The sequence below is a fragment of the Gopherus flavomarginatus genome, chromosome 25 (assembly GCF_025201925.1).
Source record: "Gopherus flavomarginatus isolate rGopFla2 chromosome 25, rGopFla2.mat.asm, whole genome shotgun sequence".
Lineage (NCBI taxonomy): Eukaryota > Metazoa > Chordata > Testudines > Testudinidae > Gopherus > Gopherus flavomarginatus.
In genome coordinates, this window is record NC_066641.1 from 9,387,192 (window position 1) to 9,410,793 (window position 23,602).

Below are 23,602 nucleotides of genomic sequence, written 5' to 3' on the forward strand. Positions count from 1 at the left end.
AAAAGATTCCAAGGTTTCTACTTTATCATCCTGATTCAGAATGAAACTAAATTTTGAAATCTCAGCATTTCCCCTGGGACAGGAATGCGGTCCATGATGGGCCGCCTAGGTGCTACATCAATACAAATAACAATACTTTCATTTTTGACCAGCTCTGCTGCAAGGCTTGTGGCTATGTCTGGACTAGTATTAGTTTGGTCACACTCTAGTCAGGGCACATTTATAAATGGCTTACAAAGGGTTAACGCTATAAGCACGTTACTGACATGAGTAGACTCTGTTCTAGATGGGCACATGCAGATCAGGAGATGTTTCAGAGGGTGATATGCCATGGCTAAAAGCAACCTCCTGACCTACTGGACTCTACCACAAATGATCAACCGTTTAGTAAAACAGCTATCAATTTTTAATTAACCCTTTCTAATCCCTCTATACAAGGAAGCTTACTGTGTAAAGCGTGACCATTATTTGCATAAGGGGCAGACTCAGGCAGATGTTGGACCTTAGGGAGCTGAATTGAAAGGTTTATTTTCCAGTGGGGAGGGGGGAAATCTTGCTGCCTCTTTATCAGGCTTGTGTCTTATTTAGGACAGGATGGTGGGTGGAAAGTAGGGTAGTGGGACTGCCAGGTATCAAGTGCAAGAGAGTGGTGCCATCTCACCCCAGGGTGCCCATTGACTGTCCAGATGATGTCTTGGATCCTTTCCAAGTCAAGGTTCCCGTTCGTGACAATTGCGTGCTCTGGTCCTAGAGCCAGGGAAGAAGAGAGAAAGAATCAGTGGACGCCTAGAGAGAACAAACCCTGAGAAGCTTGCTTACAAAGACTCACCAACCGAGGGAGTTACCCACAGAGAGGAATGGCTGTGTGTGGCGAAGATCATTCTCATTCTTAAGCCTTGTCGAAACTAGGGATATTTGCACTGGATACCAATGCAAACCCATAATGCAGACACACTGCATTGGTGCAAAACATGGAGATTTTTCCAGTGCGACTGGCCAAGGTAATTTACCAGTTGCAGTGGTATAGCTGTGACAGTGCAAAAAACCCTCCAGTGCTGCCAGGGCCCTGAGAGAGAAGCGAATTAATTTGTGCCCCCTGTTAATGATGAGCCAAGGGTGCTCGCAACAGTCTCCACTTCTAGATTACGCAGACAACAAGGCCTTGCTGATGTAAACCTGGTCTGAATGAATTCTCCCCTGACAGAGGGGGAAAAACTTCAGGAGCAAATTGTATTTACATGAACATACCCACTCTGCTTAGATATCCAGAGGATAAAGTGATTAATTTTGGCTGGTGTTGGGGTACAAATCACTTTAGTACTGAATGCAGGGGTAGTAAAATGCTGTTACCAATGTTGTTGTCATTACTGTATGAATAAAGAGGAGCAGAACTGTGCTTAACCTGTCCCAAATGAGGGAGTCCACCCTCAGCTGAAAGGACCTTATTAAGCTAGAGTCTCGAATGCCAGAGCCCTGGGAAAGTAAGAGGGGTGAGGACAGGTGTCCCAGCCAGGAGGTGTAGATTCTCTCTAAGGATCCTCTGTTGGGTTTAACCTGTTCCTCCCCACTGTTCAATGATAGAGCTAAACAGGCTTCATTAGGAACCTCTTTGATATGTTAAAGTGCTCAAAGGAGAGCTGAAATCACCTGACATGGGGCAGTGTTTCTGCCCAGCCTGCAAAGAGCTGAAAGTTACTAAGAGACTGAGCTGCAGAGGTCACAGCAAAAGAGGCAGGTGGCAGCAGAAGGTGGCTGACAGTTAACTGGCGAACAAGTGGGTTGGTGAGGCAGTGAGCAGAACGAGCAGCTGACGAGGCAATAAGCAGCTGGTGAGGAACCGTGACTGGCGGGGCAGCCTGGCAGCAAGGAGCCGCAGCTGGCAGGGTGGCCATGTGGCAAAGAACAGTGGCTGGCAGGGCAGCCAGCCAGAGCAAGTGCAAGCAAGTTGCCTTCTTCCCCAGGTGGGAGGTGAATTCACACAGACGCACCTCTGAACCCTGGGCCCTCACTGACCAAGGACAACTGCTGTGTATGGGGAATGGGTATGGGGAGCAGAGAAGGGCACAGAAAAGGAACTTTTGGTTATAGAACTCAAGAACATGAGGCGGAAGGCACTGCCCCACACATTCTGGGGTGGGGGTCCTGCTCACAGTTTTATGATTATGATCCTGCTTGTGGCATTCTCCCTAATTAATGTTGGGTGACTTCCCTCCTTTCATTAAACGTTTCTTTTCTGTGCTTGCAAGTGGGGAAGTATTGCCTCCCAGAGGTGCCCAGGGGTGGTGTGTAATTTTTCCAGATCACTGGGTGGGGGCTTGAGCCTGTTTTGTGTCATATTGTTGAAAAGGAGCCCCTAGGTATTGAACCCGGCCATGGTTGCTGCTAGCTCCGCCTGGCAGAAGGGTTACACTAATAATAATAATGCTTTGTATTTTCTGCATCTTTCATCAGAGGAATGTCATCAGACATCATCGTTGTGGTGCTCTGCTCTGTCCAATGTTGATAACAGTCAGCTGCGTGGGTGTGTTTCCTCTGTGCGCTGCCCCGGCTCTGCACAGATAGCTGGCACAGCAAACCCCAAGGAAAACCCCAATGACCACAGACTCCGATAAGGTACAAAGGCACCCGGCCAGGTTTGTTGCCAGATGAAACAGTCTCTAGGTCCCCGAATCAGATGTCTACAGTTCTGCTAGTACAGATGTGCTCCCTGACAATAGACCGGCTCAGTCAGTGGCGGGACTTACCACTGTCCCCTAGGCCAGACCAAGACAACCTCTCAGAGGTCTATTTTTTTATACAGGCACAAACGAGTTACACATCACTCCTAACATATTCAGGTACAACCCCTCTACGTGTCAGGGTGCCACCTATTACCTTGTACACGTTGGTTCGAACAAAACAACTCTATCCATCATATTATCCTTTTAACCCTGTCTTTAGGATGGGTCAGCATGTTCCTGTTATCTGAGGGGGAATGTGCTTGTGCTGGAGCGTTCTGGTACCATCCTGACACGTGTTTACATCACTTGTGCCCAGTACCTTTTAGGTATGTGTGTTTTTGTAGCATCAGCCCTCTTCATGCCAGATTCTGTGCAGGGGTGGCTCTATGTATTTTGCCGCCCCAAGCACGGCAGACGGCTGCTTTTGGCAGCGCGCCTGCGGGAGGTCCAGCGGTCCCGCTCCTTTGGCGTACCCGCTGCTGAATTGCCGCTGAAACCGCGGGACCGGCGGACTTCCTGCAGGCATGCCGCTGAAAGCAGCCTGACTGCCGCCCTCACGGCGACTGGCAAGGCACCCCCTGCAGCTTGCCGCCCCAGGCACACATTTGGTGTGCTGGTGCCTGGAGCTGCACCTGATTCTGTGAGCAGGGCCTGCCTCTTGCTCACAGCTTAACTTTGTTTTATATCAGCAAAGTCTTGACCATTACTTTAGCTCAGGCCTTAGGCCTCTTACCAGGCCTCTGATACAAGGACTACAAAGCATTTTACAAACGTTCATGAATTCTCCAACCATCCCATGCCACCTTCTGAGGGGCAGGTGTAAGGACACACAATAAGCCAGGGCAAAGCCAATGGTATAGACTGGGTTAAACCTCTATGGAGCTAGTGCGTGTAACCGCTGCCCTCTAGAACTATGTGGGCAAGGGGCTTTGCTGGTGATCTTCTGGGGTAAGGGTGGGTGTGTACGTGAGAGAGAGAGAGCAGAGTTTCTCAAACAGGGGTTGCCGCTTGTGTAAGGAAAACCCCTGGCGGGCCAGGCCAGTGTGTTTACCTGCCCTGTCTGCAGGTCCAGCCGATTGCGGCCCTATTGCCAATCCACGGGCAGTGGGAGCCGCAATCGGCCGGACCTGCAGACGGGGCAGGTAAACACACTGTCCCAGCCCACCAGGGGCTTTCCCTACACAAGCAGCGACCCCTGTTTGAGAAACCCTGAGCTAGAGAGAGATGAGACAAGGAGAGAAAGCACACAGAAACCAGACAGAGCTACACACACAGCCTAGACAAGTCCAGTGGAGTGCTGGCTAAAAAAGGCTTGAGGCTATAATCAAAGAAACTATCTCCAGTTGTTTGGTCCCTCTGGTGTTTATGGAATCAGGACTTTGTAACTACACAAGATTGCATCAAAGGGCACCTGCCTCCAGCTGGAACAGCCCGTAAGACCCCAATTTGTGGCTAGCTGCTTGGGTCAGAAGGGATGGTACTGGAAATAGGCTCCAGGAGTCGTGATTTCCAGCTGACTCTCATAGCCAGCATGCTATGCTCTCAGCCAGAGCTGGGAATGAAACCCATCCATGATTCCTGCTCTAGCTAGCAGACTGTACTCCCTTGCCCAGGACCCCAGACTTCCAGCTCCCTGATCTAACCAACAGACCCTACTCCCTCCCAGAGTTTGATATAGGAGTCCTGTCTCACAGGGCTCCTGCTACCCCACACTGCTGAGAGAATCCAGAGAGTCCTGCCATGGCTACACAGAGGTAAAAGTAAGTTATACGGACAACTACAGTGTCTTTCAAGTGCAAATGCTGCCCCCCTTTAACTATCACAACCAACAGTCTTGTTGCTTCCGAGCAGCAGCCCTAGCAGCACCAGTAATAGCATGAAGTCTTTTTTCCCCTGTTATCAACAAGCAAAACATCCTAAAATATTAATACACGTTTCAGAATTGCCACTCTCCTCACTATGCATCGCTGCATCTTTCTTTTGTACCCTGCCAGCACAGTGTGCTAGATCAAAATGAAACAGGACACGCTGTCAATCCACTGAGGAAGTTACACAGCTGCAGCTGTTAGGAGACAAATGGTGAGAGAGACAAGACCAGCAAACCAATGCACCACTGGTGAGAAGACTCTCGGGAAAGACGCCCCTTCAAATGGTGAGCATTGGCACATGGTGCATCACTTCCTTTGCCAGTCACTTCTCCACAGGAACAAAGCCCAAACTTTGTAACACTGGGCTGGTAGTGTCCTACATCTTGTTACACTTGAACGCAAAAGGCCAGGTTTCCCCTGGGGTAACTCCACTAAGCCAGTGGAACAACTGGAGGGGCAAATCTGGCCTCTTGATCTGTTCAGACTCTTGTTCACTTTCTCGGGACATTCCTACTGAGCAAGGCACTAGGGTATTTCTGACCCTGCCACCCTGTATTAGTGCGTGGCTCCTCTTATAAAGTGTTGTGCCTGCTGGAGTGCAGCAGGATGAGTTTATCTGAGAGGCTCAGGAGGAAGATGTAAGAGTGGAAAGATTTTCCTGTCACTTGGCCTGAGGATCTAGAATAAAACAAGCAGGTCAAACAGCTTGTCCTGAAGCTGGGACTGGATGGCTCAAGCAGTCGGGATACAGAGCCAGTGGCCTCCAGGTTGGAATAAAGCCCATGTTCGTAGTGAGTAACCAAAAGCTGTTAGCATCCTAGAGCTGTTCAGGGCCCAGTCTGCCGAGTCTCAGCCCAGCCCCCGGTGGGCAACCATCCACGCAATCAGCAGAGAGCCAAACTAACAGGATCAAGAGGCATGAGCTGAGGACAGGGTGGAGGAAGGTTGGGCCACCATATTGACAAGATTGCGTACGTGGCTGCACATCTTTCTGTGGCTAGCCAGGCTGTAAAGCCATGCAGCCAGTATCTGTCACCAGTGCCACATTCACCTGCCCTTTAAAATAGTTAAATGGAAAACTAACACAAACTGGAGAAGCCCAAACCCTAAGAAAAACCCTCCTACTCTGGTAAACGCAGCATTTTACTAGGGGCCAGGCGCCAAGAGAACATTACCCCCACAGCCCACCAGAATTAGCAGGAAAGGAATGGATCAGAACCATTAAGCAGCTGATCTAAAGTCAATGGGTGGGGAAGGGTCTTTTCATTGACTTCAATGGCTTTTGGATCAGGCCTTAAGGAACAGACTGTCACACGAATTCACGTACTGCCAGTAGGTGCTGATGCTTTGACAAAATGGCCATTGGCGTCGCACAGGGAGCTGAGCATATCGGAAGATCTGGTTTTTATTTAGCTCCCTCAACGGAAGCAAAGCTCATTGGGAAAAAGTCTCACATCTGCCATGCACAAAATAGCACTGAGAATGTCCTTCAGACCAACGGGGCTGATCAGTTAGCCCCAGGGAGCAGCAGAAAGCATGCAAGAGCTGGGTGGAGGAAGCAGCCCTCGGAGCTGTGGTGCACGCTGCTGAGAAAGCGGAGGCGGTCGTGGGAAAAGAGAGCCCGAGCAGACAACTTCCCGTATCTGCATTAAGCCAACCGTGGCAGTTTCGATCTCGGGTGGTTACGGTCGTCTCAGATTGCCGGGTACCTAGCTGATGAAACCCTCACGCATGGGGATTATTTTTTTTTAATCCTTTTGGTTTCTTAAAGGTGATTCACAAAAGAGAAAAAAAATAGGGCTTGTGGCACTTTTGCTGCTTTCAGAAGAAATACCAGAAGGGATTCAGTCATCCCCTCCCCTGGACAACTCACTGGACGACTGGAGAACTGGGAGGATTATAACACTACAAATACCAAGGGAGCAACATCAGAGTCACCAAGAGAAGAAAGGATTTTTAGTCGGTGTCTCAAAACAACAAAGTGCATAATGGCTATTGAATTGAAAACCTGGGGGAGCAAAGCTCCTTGATAAGGACTCAGCATCCCTCTCCCCTCCGACTCCATTCAGGGATAAGAAAGCCATGCACCCATCTCTGAGGCATCCAAAAAGCTCTCCATCAAAAACATTGAAGGCAAAAAAAATAAAATAAGCAGCAACAGAAAGACACCCTTGCAGATCATTTTACTACATCGTATAAAAAAAAGGGGAAACGGCACAGATCCATTTTCTTTTTCTTTGGCAAATCATCTTTACCAGCAGAGTCTGAGCAATATGCGCCTGGGAGACAGCAATGCAGCACCCAGAGCGATGTTGAGAATGGGTTGCCCAGTGGTTAGGGCAAATAACCTTTACCCCTTCCACTCTGGCTCCAGTTCCTGCCAAGGCTTCCATCTATCAACAAGCTCTGCTCTTGTTCCTTTCAAAGAGGAAGAGGAGGGCTGGGCTGTGGCTCACCAGAGGGCTCTAGCTGTCCACAAAGGAAGCGCTTAGAGACGCTGTGTCTGTCTGCCTGCCTCTGCATGAGTCAGCAGAACTCCTGGTGTGTCTCACATACACCCACACAACCCTAACTCACTCACAAAGGTTGTCCAAATGGTGAGGGGCAGATTTGGACTCTAGTGTGTTCTACAGCAATTTTCTTGCGACTCTGGATTATAATGTCGGGATAGAAGGGATTTTACCCATTTTATAGGAGCTCTGGAATGGCTGACTTAGAGGCAGACAATCCAAGATCCATCCCAGGTTTTATACAAGACCCTACTGCACACTGGGATTGGACGCTTTGGGATTGGGACTGTTGCGTCATCTGGATCAGCAGCAATGTTGGCTGTATTCAGGAAGGTGTGTGGGCTAATGGCTAGAGCAGGGCTCTGGGATAATTCTGGATTCTTTTCCCACTTCTGCCACTGACTCTCTTTGCGGCCCTGGGCACCTCACTTCACCTCGCTATGCCTCAGGTCCTCCACCTGTTGTGGTGGATAATAATTCCCCACCTTGCAGGAGTGTTTGAAGGGTTAATTAATGTCTGTAAAATATGGTGGAGCCTCTTGGATCAAAGGGGAAAGTTACATACTCTGAGTGCACCATAACACTTCAACTAGCAGAAGAAGGTCGAGCATGACCCAAGGGCTGGAAGCTGAAGGTAGACAAGACTGGAACTGAGGCATAAATTTTTAACTGTGAGAGTTATTAACCACTGGAAGAATTTACCAAGGGTCATGGTGGATTCTCCATCCCTGGCAATTTTTAAATCAAGATTAGATGTTTTTCTACAAGAAAATCCTCCAGGAATGATTTTGGGGCAGTTCTCTGGCCTGTGCTCTACAGGACGTCAGACTAGATGAATCTATGAAGAGTGAATAAAGAAGAATTCAGTGAAGCTGACCGCTCTTTACCTTAGACTGATAGGCCAAGACTTTCAGAGGCGATGTGTGATTCGGAGTGGCTGACTTGCCAGACGTTGAGGATGGTTGATTTTCACAGGGCAGGTGCTCAGCACTTTTTGAAACATGGCCTTTTCAGATGTGTCAAGTTGGGCACCCAAAGAAAAATTGGAGTACCTCAGACAAAATTAATAATTTCAAACTGACGACCATACTTTTCTACGGCCGGGTGGGATTATTATGCTCATCTAGCAGCCTGACCTGCGTAACACAGGCCACAGAATCTCACCCAGAGATTCCTCCAGGGCAATTAGTCTTCCCTGCTATGTAAGCAACATTATCAATCCCAATAACTGCCAATTGAACTAGTGCCTCTCTCATTATGGAGCCTGAGTGTGGTCACTTCAAGCTCCCCGTGACCTGGGACACAGCAGGATGGATTTCACCTGAGGTTTATTCTGACCTTTATCCCATGACCGACGTCATCCAGGACGCTGAAGTTGAGGGGTTTCCTGTAGTAAGCTTCCAAGGGTTCCTGATATGTTGGATAGATGATTTTCTGGTAGTGGGGGAGCCTCTTGCAGACTGTCAGCGTTCCAATCTCCCGACGAGCCACTTTCTCCTTGTGCACGTCCACCATCTGCAAAGAGAGACCTGTCACCTTCCCTGCCAGGGCCTTTCCCCTGGGAGGAACCTCAACCCCCTGTCATTACCCCACTAAGGAGCATGAATTTCTCCATCTGAAATTCGTGGGGCTCCAGAAGCACTCTTCCCCCTACATGAGAGGCTCTTGTGTGGAGACCACAGGCCTGGGAGCCAGGACTCCTGGGTCCTCTTCCCAGCTCTGCAATGGTCCTTAAGTTCCAACCCCTCTCAGTACCTCAGTTTCTCCATCTATAAAGTTGGGGGTGGAGGGGGCAGGGAAGGGTTGCTGCCTCTCAGGGAGGGGTGGTGAAACTTAAGGAGGGCCTGCTCCTGAACTCCGTGGTGCAGTTCCCACACTTTAATGCTGCAGGATCAGGCATGTGGGGGCAGATGCTCAGCTGAGGTAAATGGACATAGTTCCATTGACCTCAATGGAGCTGCACCAATTTACACCTGCTGATGATCTGGCCCTTCATGCTCAGAAAGTCCTTGGAGAACCTCGCTCAAGACAAGCAAAGGCCCCAGTGCTTCGCAGCATTTAATCCATTCCTCTGCAGTTTCCTGACCTGGTTTCCCCCGCCCCTAATTATTATTTTCCAGCTAACAGGAAAGTTACCAGGCAACTTTCACGCACAGGAAAAGGGCTGGCTGTGACTGAACATTCCACACGCATCCGTAGACTCCAGGAGGATAAGGATGGGGGTGGGGAGCAGTCAGATACACACGGTCTTGCTGGGCAGAGAGTCAAACCCTTCAGTCAGCTATGGGGCCGTCTTTCCTTTGCGGTAAGGGACAGGGCTCGCATGAAGTTAGCAGCTTGCTATTGTGTGTGTCAAACTGAACAGGGCTCCTGGAAGCAATTCCTGTAGGGCTTTCCCGCTTGTGGGGCAAAGGGGTCTTCATTCCACTTGCCTGCATTGCAGGGCGTGCACATGGGCTTGAAAACTGTCCTCACTTAAGTCCCAGCACAGGATTCTCAGCGAACCCATGACTCCATTTAAACTCAGTGGGAGCTGCAAGTGGTCAGCCCTTGCGAATCAGGCCTCACTGTCTCCCCAAAGGGATCTGGGGCATTTTGAAGGACTGCCAATTCTTCTTCATGCTATGACAGCACCTAAGCGGCTTGATCAGGAATGACAGCCTCATTATGCTCGGCTCACATACAGGAGTGACTGCAGGCTATAATTATGGAGCAGGGCACGTACAGTAGAAATCCCCCACATGCCGGTATCAAACCCCACTTGAGCCAACCACAGGATTTGAACCCCCAACTTTCAGCACTGAAAACACAAGCCTCTACCACGTGAGCTAAAGGAGCGCTTTCATCAGCTGCCAATATAAACCTCTTACGTGGACCAACCCCAAGCCTGGCGTCAAAGAGCCACATGTTCAGTGTGGCCCACCTATGTGCAGCGCAGAAGTCACAGGCAGCGGGTGAGGAGTCGTAGAGCATGTCTCCGCTGCAATCAGAGGTGAGATTATCTAGCTGGCTCACGTAACAAGCGAAGCTGCAGCAGCATGGGCATGTACTCGAGCGGTTAGCCCATGCGGCTGTGGCTTCTCTGCTGTTATTCACCATCTAGATCAAAGCTAGCTCGGGGATGTCTACACATGCTGTAGTTCCACCGCTGACTGCAATGTAGATATACCCAGGGTGAACCACCCCCATTGTCTCTCTGCATTTCTCACCCACCTGCGCAATGCAGCAGACGCTAGCTTCCACCTGGTGGAGTTCACTTGCATGCAGGTCCAACAGTTGGAGGACGTTGCTGGCTAGATTGCTGATCTGGTATGCGACACTAGCCAAGGACTGGGCACTGTAAGCCATGGTCTCCTCCAGGGCTTTCCTCTTGTCTGTTGCCTGGAACAGAAAAAAAAAAGTTTGGGAGTCACCCTGGCCAGACTCTGACACCATCATGATGGCGCAGCATAAGAACCCAACTGAACGGGAGAGCCAGGAGACTGGCGTGGTCTCAGTGTCCACAGCCTTCCCTGCCATTCTACCACTATAATCTTTAAGAGGTTTTGGACTCGGGACTTGGATACCGGTCCTTTGGTATCTAGGCCAACAGTTCTGGCGTCTCAAGAGGAGTTCGAGGAGACCAGTTTTCATTTACATAGGAATGAAGAGCTGGTGTAAGGTGCAGGAGTGACCGCTCTGAAGACTACTTGCCTTGGGGATAAACACAGATTGGGTAGTGTCAGTGCAGACTCCTGCTCCCTGTACTATCCCCAGCTGACATGCCTAGATGATGCTCTGAAGAAACTGCCCCCTATCTCCATAGGCCATTTTTTCCTGGCTTCTCAACTAAGACAGCCAACAAGGAGGCCAAATGTGACAGACACTTGGACTTAGGAACTAATCTACGACCACCAACTGCATTCACACAGCCCGCCAATCAGCCTTCAGCTGTCAGTGGTGTAACAGACTGGCTAGTGTCTATGTGAACCACTGCCCTTTGCTGGATGAATCAGAACTGCTCGGTTGTATGTGTCATAAGCCCTTTACTGTCATGGAACATAAGATTGACCATACTGGGTCAGACCAAAGGTCCATCTAGCCTAGTATCCTGTCTTCCAACAGCTGCCAATACCAGGTGCCTCAGAGGGAATGAACAGAACAGGTAACCATCAAGTGATCCATTCCCTGTCATCCATTCCCAGCTTCTGGCAAACAGAGGCTAGGAACACCATCCCTGCCCATCCTGGCTAATAGCCATTGATGGCCCTATTCTCCATGAATGTATCTAGTTCTTTTTTGAACCCTGCTATAGTCTTGGCCTTCACAACATCCTCTGGCAAAGAGTTCCACTGTTTGACTAGGCATTATGTGAAAAAATACTCCTAGTTCTTGTCTTGAGCAAACAACACTTCCTTATTTACTTTCTCCACAACAGTCATGATTTTTATAGACCTCTATCATATCCCCCCTTAGTCATCTCTTTTCCAAGCTGAAAAATCCCAGTCTTATTACTCTCTCCTCATATGGAAGGCGTTTCATACCCCTAATAATTTTTTTGCCCTTTTCTGAACCTTTTCCAATTCCAATATATCTTTTTTGAGAGGAGACGACCACATCTGCAAGTAGTATTCAAGATGAGGGGGTACCATTAATTTATATAGAGGCAATATGATATTTTCTGTCTTCTTATCAATCCCTTTCTTAATGATTCCCAACATTCTGTTCGCTTCTTTGATTGCCGCTGCACATTGAGTGGATGTTTTCAGAGAACGATCCACAGTGACTCCAAGATCTCTTTCTGGAGTGGTAACAGCTAATTTAGACCCCATCATTTTATACGTGTAGTTGGGATTGTGTTTTCCAATGTGCATTACTTTGCACATGGAAATTCCCCTTTAGTTCAAAGGTTAAATGCCTGCTTGTTTTGGAGCAGGAAAATCCCATGTTCTATCCCCACCATCACTTTGAAGTTCTGCCAGGCCAGAGTTTGAGACAACAATGAACTCTTAAGCAGCCTTGGATTTGTTACAATGATTTTCAACCAGTGCCAGAGGCAGAGCTGAAAGGTCCCGTATCCCAGCCCCAGCTCACTAGCGTGATTCCTTTTATAAAGAGCAAACCGGGGGGTGTCCCTGGTCAATTAGACCCCGAGAAGGATAGTTTATTGCTGGCAAGAGGTGGGGCTCTCAGGAAGCGGAGCCAACTGACTGTGCAAAGGATTCTTTAGAGACGGCGTCTTTTAATTGGCGTCAGGCTTAATTTTAAGATGTTTCCTTCTGCTTTCCAAATGCATCAAACTTCCTTCAGCTGCGTCAACAGAACAAGAGCAGGTCACTGACACTCATTACTCAGGGACATTTGTCTCTGCCTGAAACTACACCACCATTTCCCTCCAGCCCCACCCTGGCCTTGACAGGAGGATGAAGACAGGTGTCAATCCCTGTTTGTCGGTATTGTAGCCGTGCTGGTCCCAGGATATTAGAGAGACAAGGCAGATGAGGGAATATCTTCTATGGCACCAACTTCTGGTGGTGAAAGAGACAAGCTTTCGAGCTACACACACCTTCCTAGACCTGAAGAAGAGCTCTGTGTAGCCCGACAGCTTATCTCTTTCACCACCAGAAGTTGGTGCCATAAAAGATATTCCCTTGCTCACCTTGTCTTGCTGTTACTCCAGACAGGGACGCCAAGGTGTTCTCACTTGGGAAGCGGAAACAAAACACCTAGGCTACGTCTGCACTACAGCCTACATCGGCAAAACTTATGTCGCACAGGGGTGTGAATATTCCACCGATATAAACGTTCATGTGCACAGCGCTATGTCAGCAGGAGAGCTTCTCCTGCCGACATAGCTACCGCTGCTCGTGGAGGTGGTTTTTTTATGCCGACAGGAGAGCTCTCTCTTGTCGGCATAGAGCGTCTTCACCAGGCACACCGCTCTGTACGTACAGACATGGCCCTAGAATCCTGCACCCCCAGCCTGGGACGTGCTGGAAATGGATCTTCTGTTCCAGCTGACCTGAGTTGGAAACGAATGAAGACTTGATGCAAAGGGCTCTGCGGTCAATGGTGAGTCTCCCATTGACTTTAATGGGCTTTGGATCAGGCTGTAAAACCCTCATCTTCTGTGGGAACTGAAGGGAACAAACAAAGAGTCTTAGGTAGGCTACAGCACTGTTTGCCTGTTGCTGTGTGACTGCAAGCTGTTCTCTTCTCAAGCTAAGCAGTGTCAGGTAAGCTTAGTTCTTAGATGCAATCCTCTCGGGAAACCCTCAGCAGTGCTAGCCATTTGGTGGATAATGTTTTCTGAGTCAGTGTGTGGTCATGGTGTTAGCACACCTCCGGGGCTGGGGGGCTGATTTTCACAGGAGATACAAAACCAAGCAGCCAGTCATCTGTGGTCATTCAAGATTCACTTCAGTCATTGCTGTTTTCACAACAGCACAAGTGCTACTCTGGTGTCCTGCCCAAATTCCAGCTTGAACAATTACATTATTGAAATTCCACCTGTATTTTCAACTGGACACGTTGTGATTCTTCTCTTTGTGCCCTGAATGGTTGTGTGGTGCCATCTGTGTTCCACCCCAGAAGTGGCTGCATTTAAGAGTGACTAGTTTAATCCCTCACACCAAGAGTTTGCATAGCCCTTTAGAATCCATGTGGATCAAATGTGGTTAAGACACACTGGACTTTGATGCCGCACACCAGGATTCAAATCTTGCTTCTGCCCCAGACTCCCTGTACCTCAGTTCCCCACCTATAAAATCAGGATAATGCTGCCCTTGTTTATTTGGATTGTATCTGCTTTGGTAGACCACCCCTCAACAGAGAGCCTTGATCTCAGTTGAGGCCTCTAGGTGCCACCACAATGCAAAGGAAATAAGAATAGATACCAAGATCATTCTCCACTCCCACTTGGAGAAGAGAAGGAGGTGCGTTTTAATTCCCAGGTTGCACATGGAAGGGAAGAACGCCGCAATTTCTTCAATGAAGCAGTCACAGAAGAAGACAGCTGCTCACCCAAGAACTATCACTGAAACGTTGCAGTGACTAAGCCAGGAACTGCAAAGCCAAGGCTGCCGCTTGCGGCTCTCGGGGGTTCTGCTATTTCAAAGGTGCGTGACCTGAGCACAGAGTTTCAGCTTTTATCTCTGCGTTTCCTGATACGTGATTCTTGATGTCACCATGTGGTACAATTCCCTCCCCCCGTTTTTGAATAATAGGTTTTTAAAGGGAAGAATGACCAATCTAGAAATTAACAAGGGAAAAACCTTATTAGAGTTGATCTAGTCTTTGTCGCTATATAGTACAGCGCTTATACTTACAGACCTTCGGCGCGAGCTTGTAGTTAAGACTGGATGTAGAGACAGAAGATCCAGGTTCAATCCCCAGCTCTGCCACCCACAGACCCCGTGACCTTCGGCATGTCACTTCACCTGCCTGTACCTTAGTTCCCCATCAGTAAATGGGGGTAACACTTTCTACTTAGCTAAGCTCATTGAGCTCTAAAGAGGAAATGTGCTATATAAGAGCTACATATTATCACTGTGCTAGGCACTGTGCAAACACACAGGGCTTGTCTTCACTATGGAAAAAGGTTTGTCCTTCACTCGAGTTAGCTAGTACAAGATAGAAGCCTAGTGAAGAGCAGGCAGATGCTAGGTTCACAGACTTTGCAGGTCAAGTTAAAGACCAGGCTCCCTGGGGGTTGAATTTGAGTTAAGAACACACCTTTCCCTCCTGTGCCCCACCACAGCAAAGCCATGGTCTCTCTGCACCTCGGAGCTTACAATCTAAGGACACAAGACACCAGGGCACAGTAGATGGAGTGGTTTCTCTAAGATGACCGAGACCAGAATACGGGTCTTCCAAGTTCCAGACCAGTGCGCTAGTCACTGGACCACACTGTCTCTCCAAAGGTAAGATTATTTTCCTTCCTTCTCTTTTTACTCTGCACAGACAGCACCATCTGATCCTTTGCATAAGAGCGTCTGAAGTTTTCATACCCCTAACAGCATGTCCGAGATCCCTGCACCTGCAGCATCATGCTTCTGCCCCTCCTGGGCATATGCCCAATCAACCTCGGGGGAAGCCCACCACAGCCCAACACACACTCTCCCCAGTCCCTGAATGGAGTTCAGCATGGTGTGCTGGGGCCAGAGAGCACACACCTACCTGCATGTAGTTGTCCTCACAGTAGTCGGCCACTTTGTGAAGTTTGCTGTAATTCTCCCTCAGGACTTGCCTGGCAGAGGGGATTTCATCCTGCTGAAGTTTCTGCAATTCAGACATGCTGCTGCTTTGCTCTGTTCCCACTTCCTTCTCTGTGAGAGCTGCTGTCCTAGCCTTGTGTTTTGAACCTTGCAGCTCTCAGACGCGCGGGTGCAGTCATTGGCTGGGGAGGAGCTCAGTCACGCTTCAACTGCCTTCAGCAGCAGTGAACCTTTTCCTTTGCATCTCTCACAGAGAACTGAGGACCTGTCATCTGCCTCAGATTCACTATGCACTGGTCACTTGCCCGGCCACCATGGGGGTTAATTCAAAGAGACCCAACCTCCAGCTCCTAATCCCCTGCTAACCACCCTTGGGTCCTTGCATCCCAGCCCCTGATCTGGAGGCTGACTGATACAAAGAGAAACCAAGGCGATCGGAATAACTCAGGAAACTTCAGAATTGCCCGGAGAGGAAACTATTATTTTAGCCCTGGGTCTCTTTACTGATTGCTCCAAATGCGTTCCCACGTTCTGCAGGACAGAGGAATTGCAACACGAACTGGGCTGCAGCAAGGAGGAAACTAGTGTCAAACCATTGCTCTGATCCTCTTGGGGAATGGGTGGATGGAAGAGGAGCAACGGAGACAGGGATATGGAGCCACCATGGGAAGCTCTGGGGACCAGGCGAGAGAAAAGCAGCAGTGATAAAGGATGTGAATCATGTTCCCACTGGCAGAAAAGTAAGTGGGCGATGGAAAAAGAAGCATTTCCAAGAAGAACCCAGCAGCTAGGGAAGCTAAACTATCAGGCAACAGCAGGCTCCTTAGGCATCAACTCGTGTCCCACTCCTGCCATCTGCTTGAGGCATTTGTTCCTATGTTCATAGCCGAACCCGGGTGCCATGCTTGGTTCTCTCTACAGCTGCAGCTCCTCTGTAGTGCATCTAGGGAGTCAAATCCTGGCCTTACTGAAACCAATGAGTGGGGAGTTTGAGACGAATGCAATACAGCAGTGGGGTTCCTCGTATTCAGTGGGACCAAGGTTTCCAGCAGAGACAGGCCTGAACCAACCCCTCAGATCAAAACAGCCCTGAACTTGAGCAGTTCAAAACCCAACATCTGGCTCAGATATTTATGCCATGGGCTCAGCTCTGCTTTCCAAAGAACATGCAGGGCCTGGCATCACTCCACATGCTACATAGCAGTTGCCCCTTCACTCAGTCATAAACATAGCTTTAACCTGGTTATGGGCCAGTCTACACTATAATGTGCTACAGTGGGGCTCTTCCATTCCAGCCCCTCTGTGCTGCGCTACCACTTTATCTCCCTAGCTGGGGATTCTCCCAATGTGAGCAAGTCCCCATTGACACAGAGACAGTTTAGTCTGTTTCTGCTCTACCCCAGAGCACAGAGGATGCAATCACAGTGCAGTAGCCAGTTGGTGCACTTTAGAGCAGCTCCTAGGCAGCTCTAATCATTGAATCATCAAAATGTTGGGCTGGAAGGGACTTTGAAAAGTCATCAAGTCCAGCTCCCTGCATGGAGGCAGGACCAAGTAAACCTAGACCAACCCTGACAGGTGTTTGTCCAACCTGTTCTTCAAAACCTCCAATGATGGGGATTCTACAACCTCCCTTGGAAGCCTATTCCAGAGCTTAATGATGCTTAGAGTTAGAAAGTTTTCCTTATATCTAACCTCAATCTCACTTGCTGCAGATTAAGCCCATTACTTCCTTGTCCTTCCTTCAGTAGACATGGAGAACAATTGATCGCTGTTCTCTTTGTAACAGCCCTTAACATATCTGAAGGGTTTTATCGAGTTCCCCCGTCAGCCTTCTTTTCTCATGGCCTGTTTGTTTAATCTTTCCTCACAGGTCAGGTTTTCCAAATCTTTTATCATTCATGTTGCTCTCCTCTGAACTCTCTTCAATTTGTCCACATCCTTCCTAGAGTGCAGTGTCCAGCACTGGACACATAATTTCAGCTGAGGCCTCAACAGTGCTGAGTAGAGCAAGACAATTACCTGCCACATTTTACATACCTTTATTTTATTTTATTTTTACAACTGTAGCACATTGTTCACTCATATTCAGTTTGTGATTCACTATAACTCCCACATTCTTTTCAGCAGGACGACCACCTAGCCAGTTATCCCCCATTTTATAGTTATCATTTGATTTTTTTCTTTCCTAAGTGAAATACTCGGCCTTTGTCTTCATTGAATTTCATCTTGTTGAATTCAGGCCAATTGTCCAATTTGTCAAGGTCATTTTGAATCCTAATCCTGTCCTCCAAAGCGCTTGCGACCTCTTCCAGCTTCATGTGATCCACACATTTTATACACATACTCTCCACTTTATGATCCAAGTAATTAATGAACATACTGAACAGTACCAAACCCAGGACTGACCCTTGTGGCCCAGGACCCCACTACATAAGCCCTCCCTATTAGGTTGTTTTGGCATGATTTGTTCTTGACAAATCCATATTGGCTATTCCTTATAACTCTTATCTTCTAGATGCTTACAAACTGATTGTTTAATAACTTGTTCTAGTATCTTTCCAGGTATCAAAGTTAGACTGATCTATAACTCCCTGGGTCCTATTTGTTCTCCATTTTAAAGACAGATATGATGTTTGTCCTTCTGCAGCACCCTGGGACCTCACAGACTTCCTCCCCCACACCCTCTGCTGAATCCAGGAAAGAAACTGGCACATGGATTGCAAGGAAATCTAGCTCAGTGATGTAGGTAATAGTGTGGTCACTAAAGACCTAAAGGGTTTCCAAGGGGAGAAGATGTAGTGGGGGAGGGAGAGCATCCTGCCTCTAGGGAAGGAGCAGACCTCCAATGCTAAATTATGTAGTTCTCATCTTCCCTGTAGAGAATGGAAATATTGCAAGAGGAGGCCTACAGGAGAGACCCTCCTCAAGAGATCTTTCCTGGGAGGATTAAATAATAATTATATTATGGTAGCACCTAGCGGCCCTGCCTGTGATCAGGGCACCTTTGTGCTAGGCACTGCACAAGCTCGGAGTAAGACCACTCCTGTTCTGAATTGATTGCAATCTAAGGCTGAGATTTTTCAAAACTGCCCAGCAGATATGGACACATAGTAGCCATTTGGGTTAATGGGAAGGTCCAAATCCCAGACAAAGGAATCGTCCCATTTTGTAGGGAGACCATGGCAAGCTGCCACTCAAGTCCCAGGCCAATGCCTTTGCCATAAGGCAATCCTCTCTTCCCTCGAAGATCTGTGGAATTCTAGAATCCTCACAAAATAGCATGTGTACCTGCCAGCCTGTCAGTTTATCCTCCCAGAGGAGCACAACTTGCTGCCATGTGGCCATCTGCAACTGAATAAAGGGCTTAAGGGCGGGGTTTCCCAAAGCACTCAGCATTGGCCTGACTGCTCCTGATGAAATCCAGGGAAATTTCACTTTTACCTTGATTTCCAAAGGCAGCAGAGGTAGGCCAAACACTAAGGGTAGGATTCAGAAAAATACTAAATCCTAAATCCCATTCAAATCAATGGGATTTAGGCACCTAAATACCATCCTGAATCCCACCCTAAATGCTTCTGAAAAGCCCTCTTACTTGCTTCCACCAAGCCAGATCAGTAAGTATACGAAACTTCATTCTCAGTCTCAGCCTTTGGCGGCTCTTCTGCTGAAGGGGAAGGGCTGCAGACAAGGAAGAGATCACAGCTTCTCCCTGGGGGCAGCTGGGGAAGGCGGTCACATGAAGACTTGTCCACACATGAAAATTAATCCAGAATAAGGTTGGGTGTGAATTTAAAGCCGATTAAGACCATCCACACATGGAGATAATCAGGAGCAGCTATTCTGGAATAGCTCCCTGTGTAGACAAGCCCTCAGGGTACGTCTACACTATGGGTGCTATAGCAGAACTACAGTGCAATAGCTGTGCCACAGCGTAGACCCCTCTGACATTGATAGAAGATGGTTTTTCGTCCAGGTAGTTAATTCACCTCTCTGAGGTAGCAAGATCAATGGAAGAATCCTTGTGTCAACCTAACCGTGTCTACACAGAGGGTCAGTCTCCTACCTATAGAAGAAGCAATGCAAACTTTTTCCCATGTTGCCCTACAAGCATTCCTCAGTCCTGGCTCGGAGGGGGCAAAGAGGCCCACTCGATCCTTACCTCTCTCTGCAGAGACTGCCAATGATGGCTGCGTGTGGGAGGGGGAAAAGGGAGGGTGTTTTAGATTATTGACCCCTGCTCACCAGGAACTTGATTCAGACCTACCAAGCTCAGTTCACAAAGTAACTGAGCGGCCTTCAGGCAGCAATGGCTCAAGATGGCCCTAGGACAAAATCCCAGATAACTTGGCCTATTGTACCCATCTCTAGCAATTCTTTTCACTCACGACCAGCCTGGACTGGAAATCCGACTCCCAAGCGTTTGGAGGTGCTTTCTAGGCTGCCCTTATGTAGCACAAGGTGAACGAGGTAACAGCTTTCATTGGATCCACATAGCTACAAGAACTCTGCCAACAATCTTGAATTTTGCCATCTGAAATAGAAATGGCACATAAAGAAAAAGGAAGCATAACGTAACAGCAACATCTACTTCCAATAGAGAAGTTGGTCCAATAAAAGAGATTACCTCATCCACCTCTCTCTAACATCCTGGGACCAACACTTAAGCAGCACGTTAGTTGCCAGCTATGAAATTATTGATCACCTTTAAAATCTGCCTCTGCAGCCCCCTGTCTGGTTACCCTGGGTTTTTGAGGTTAATGCCTGACACCTGACCAGCTTAATAAACTGAGTCTATTATCAGATTAGAAACTGAAGACATCTGCTCCATTGGTCATCTGGTAAGTCTGAAGAAGTCTTCAAGTGGGAAGCAGAAGGAGAGAGCAGAGGCCATCCTCTCAGCAGCCTGTACAGATGTCTCTCTAAAACTTCTCAGCATTTCGGAAAGGAAAAAGCCCTCACCCCAGTAGGTAAGTTCCCTTCATTTCCTCAGAGCATAGGCTGCTTTGCTGCAGTGTTAATGAGTGTCACTGTGCTCCAGGCTGTGTCCTGGCTTCTCTTCGAAGCCTCGCTTTTCCTTGGATTATCACTCAGGTGTCAATGGGTTGCAGGTCGGCACAAAAGTGTACCGGTCTCAGCTATGGGATTTGACAGTATTTATATACCACTGTAGGTAGAGGAAGCTAGGGCAAGAAAGAGTGAATATTTCTATTGCAGTGCATTATAGAGAGTGCACTTTTACAAAGTGATGTAGCAAAGAAAAATGGCAAATAACAGTGCTAGCAATAGATTGGCTACTAGCCTTAACCAGGAAGAATCACAGCAAGTGTGTATGTTAAAATGAATCCAGTCAGCTTTATACTTAGACTTATACATTTTCCACCCAGACCTCCAAACACGTTTTGATTCTAAACATGAAACTGATTAATCCATCATGTGGGCCACTTAATTTTGGTATTCTGAATAACATTTTTTTAAAAAGACACTCTATGTAAAACAGAACACTCTTGCTTAAGAAGTCTCTCTGAACTAGACCCAAACATCAGACCAGTTACAGCCACACTTACTGAAGCCAGAAGCCTTACTTACAGGGGCGGCTCTAGCTTTCTGGCTGCCCGAAAAACAGCAGGCAGGCTGCCTTCAGTGGCTTGCCTGCGGGAGGTCCGCCAGTTCCGTGGTTTCGGCGTACTCACCGCTGAATTGCCCCCGAATCCGTGGGACCGGCGGACTCCCACAAGAATGCCACCGAAGGCAGCCTGACTGCCACCCTTGCAGGGACTGGCAGGGTGCCCCCCCCCAAGGCTTGCCGCCCCAGGCACACGCTTGGAGTGCTGGTGCCTGGAGCCACCACTGCTTACTGAATACTGCTAGGTAATAATGATTATTTCACACACATGACTTATTCTAAAGATTCCTCATTCTTTTCCAAACCCTAATTTATCCATAGATTCCATATCCTGTGTTCTGTTTCCATAAATTGGATTCTGTTTTATGTGGAGTTGCTTAATTAATTGCACCTGTATCTCTCAGCTTATAAATAATAAAGATCAGAAGTATAGTCTAAATACATATTTAGATACTCAGAACAAGTTCAGTTTCTCTGGACAGTTTAAAATCTCCTTATAGTGGTGTTTCCTTTTAATACTCTTGCAAGTTAATTGTTAAATTATTGCATATTAAAGCAGAATTGCCAATAAAATACAAACCCTACAAGCATTAGAGATATTTAAGTTTTGGCTTAACTTGACAAAAGCCATGGAGGAAAAATCAGAATAATACTTCATTTGTTTTCCGCTTCCACATCAACTATGAAACTAATTTCAGCCTCCAAGGGCCTGAACCTCAGATGATGGAAGTTATGCGGCTTTACTCTGGTTGAAAATCCAGCCCACAGCATTCTGACAGATATTCAATAATTAAACACAGCAGGTGAACTAAGGACAGTGTTTCTGACCTAACAGCTGTCCACTGTTGGTTTAAGTTAGAACTAGGAAGTTGTTTTCATGTTGCTTTTTATACAATGAGAGCACAGATGATGGTTTGGGCTAGGACAGAGAGCCAAGACTCCTAGGTTCCATGGCCAGCACTGCCACCGACTTGCTTTGTGACAGTGAGCAAGAAACTAGAGTAGTCTGATCTTCAGGTCACCAGGTCTGTAAAATGGGGATAATACTTACCTATTTCACAGGATCATTATATCACTTAATTAATTAATGTTCATAAAGCGCTTTGGGACTCTTGGATGGAAGGTGCTAGAGAAGGGCAAGTATTAGAATTTAGCTGGAAATAGGAACCCAGTAACAAACCTAACCAAAGGAATAGGGTTTGTGCCTGTGCAAAAATCTCCCACCTAATATATATATTGAATTGGGTGGGTTTTTTTTAATATCAGTCTAGATACTCTGCTAGTGTAAATCAGCATCAAGCCATTAGATCAGGGCAACCTTTCAGATATGGTGTGCCGAGTCTTCATTTATTCACTCTGATTTAAGGTTTCACGTGCCAGTAATACATTTTAACATTTTTAGAAGATCTCTTTCTATAAGTCTATAATATATAACTAAACTATTGTATGTAAAGTAAATTAAAATACAGAGCCCCCCAGACCGATGGCCTGGACCCGGGCAGTGTGAGTGCCACTGAAAATCAGCTCATGTGCCACCTTTGACATGCGTGCCATAGGTTGCCTACCCCTGCATTAGATGCTCTCCTGGATAACAAAAATATACAGTTATAGGTTAAAAAAAATTAGCCTTGGAAGAGCTATTAACCCTCATTCTTCAGGGCATCAGCCTAGCTACTGGGGGGTCAGGAAGACTCTCTCTGGTAGCAGCTAATCCCATAACTGCCCACTGCAGGGTTTCTTACACCTTCCCCTAATACTGGTCATAGCTGGTGACAGAATATTGGACTAGATGGACAATTGGTCTGATCTAATGTGGAAATTCCTATGTTACCTCAACCAGCATAGCACCACTGGCTCTAATAGAACTCCACCAGTTTAAACCAGCTGAGGATCTGGCCCATCAAGGTTTAACTGATTATATCTTCTGTTGGGAATGCAGGAGAAATTCAAGGATTTTCCATACCAGCTCTGAATGGGGAAGCAGCTAGATAACCTTAGTGTGTCTCCTGGCCTCACTGTCTTCACTGGGTACTAAGAGAAGCTGTTGATCATATCTGCTATTTCCAGAAGATGCATGTAAATCAGTAACAGGCTTCCACTCTGGTTGCAGGGCAACATGGCTCAAGATCTGACAGAAAAAGAACTGCTGAAGATGGAACTTGACCAGCTGAAAAAGGAAGTGAAGAATGAAAGGCAAATGGCAAGTGTTTCTATTAAGGTCTAAGCACAATGGGATAAATTAATCCCTGGGGTAACCATCTAGACCAATGTTCGCCCCAATTTAAGGGCCTTCAATTAAATCTCAAATACAAAACCAGTGACTGATTTTTCACATTTCCACCTTAAAGATAGGATTTAGCCTTGTGTTTTACTTGTCCGGATAGCAAATTTCAGGCTTCTAGTGCATATGAAAAGGCTAGAGGAAAGGACGATTAGTGAGAGCACAAACAGAAAATTATTTGGGACCAGATCTCAAAGGTACTTAGGTGCCTGACTCCCACTGAAATCAGTGAGGCATGAGGATCTTGGTCCCTGAGTATATGGAACACAGTTTTCTCTGGCTGCCATTAGAGTATTTAAAGGCACATAGCAAACAGTTTGCCAACACAGCCCAATCATGTAAGGTGCCAAGTGCCCTCAACTCCTGTTATAGTCTATGGGAGAAGAGAGCACTCAGCACAAA

At 47.5% G+C, this 23,602-nt stretch overlaps 2 protein-coding genes across 3 annotated transcripts in view; one reads left to right on the forward strand and one right to left on the reverse strand.

The window, feature by feature from the left end:
• ABI3 (ABI family member 3) overlaps positions 1-23,602 on the reverse strand; it is a 48,799-nt gene that overhangs the window by 8,941 nt on the left and 16,256 nt on the right. Inside the window, exons 5-7 of the mRNA XM_050935214.1 lie at positions 10,312-10,479; positions 8,437-8,613; positions 662-747 (exon numbers count right to left, since the gene is read on the reverse strand). Of these exons, the coding sequence (XP_050791171.1) occupies positions 662-747; positions 8,437-8,613; positions 10,312-10,479 (431 nt within the window). The remainder of the gene's footprint in view (positions 1-661; positions 748-8,436; positions 8,614-10,311; positions 10,480-23,602) is intronic.
• GNGT2 (G protein subunit gamma transducin 2) overlaps positions 1-23,602 on the forward strand; it is a 28,941-nt gene that overhangs the window by 3,716 nt on the left and 1,623 nt on the right. The window contains exons 1-5 of one of the 2 annotated variants that reach the window (XM_050935212.1): positions 1,736-1,829; positions 14,837-14,999; positions 17,944-18,038; positions 20,098-20,263; positions 23,030-23,119. In XM_050935212.1, coding sequence (XP_050791169.1) covers positions 23,036-23,119 — 84 coding nt within the window. In that variant the 5' untranslated portion in view covers positions 1,736-1,829; positions 14,837-14,999; positions 17,944-18,038; positions 20,098-20,263; positions 23,030-23,035. Of the gene's footprint in view, positions 1-1,735; positions 1,830-14,836; positions 15,000-17,943; positions 18,039-20,097; positions 20,264-23,029; positions 23,120-23,602 lie in introns of those variants that run through there. The other variant, XM_050935213.1, reaches the window with a different exon arrangement.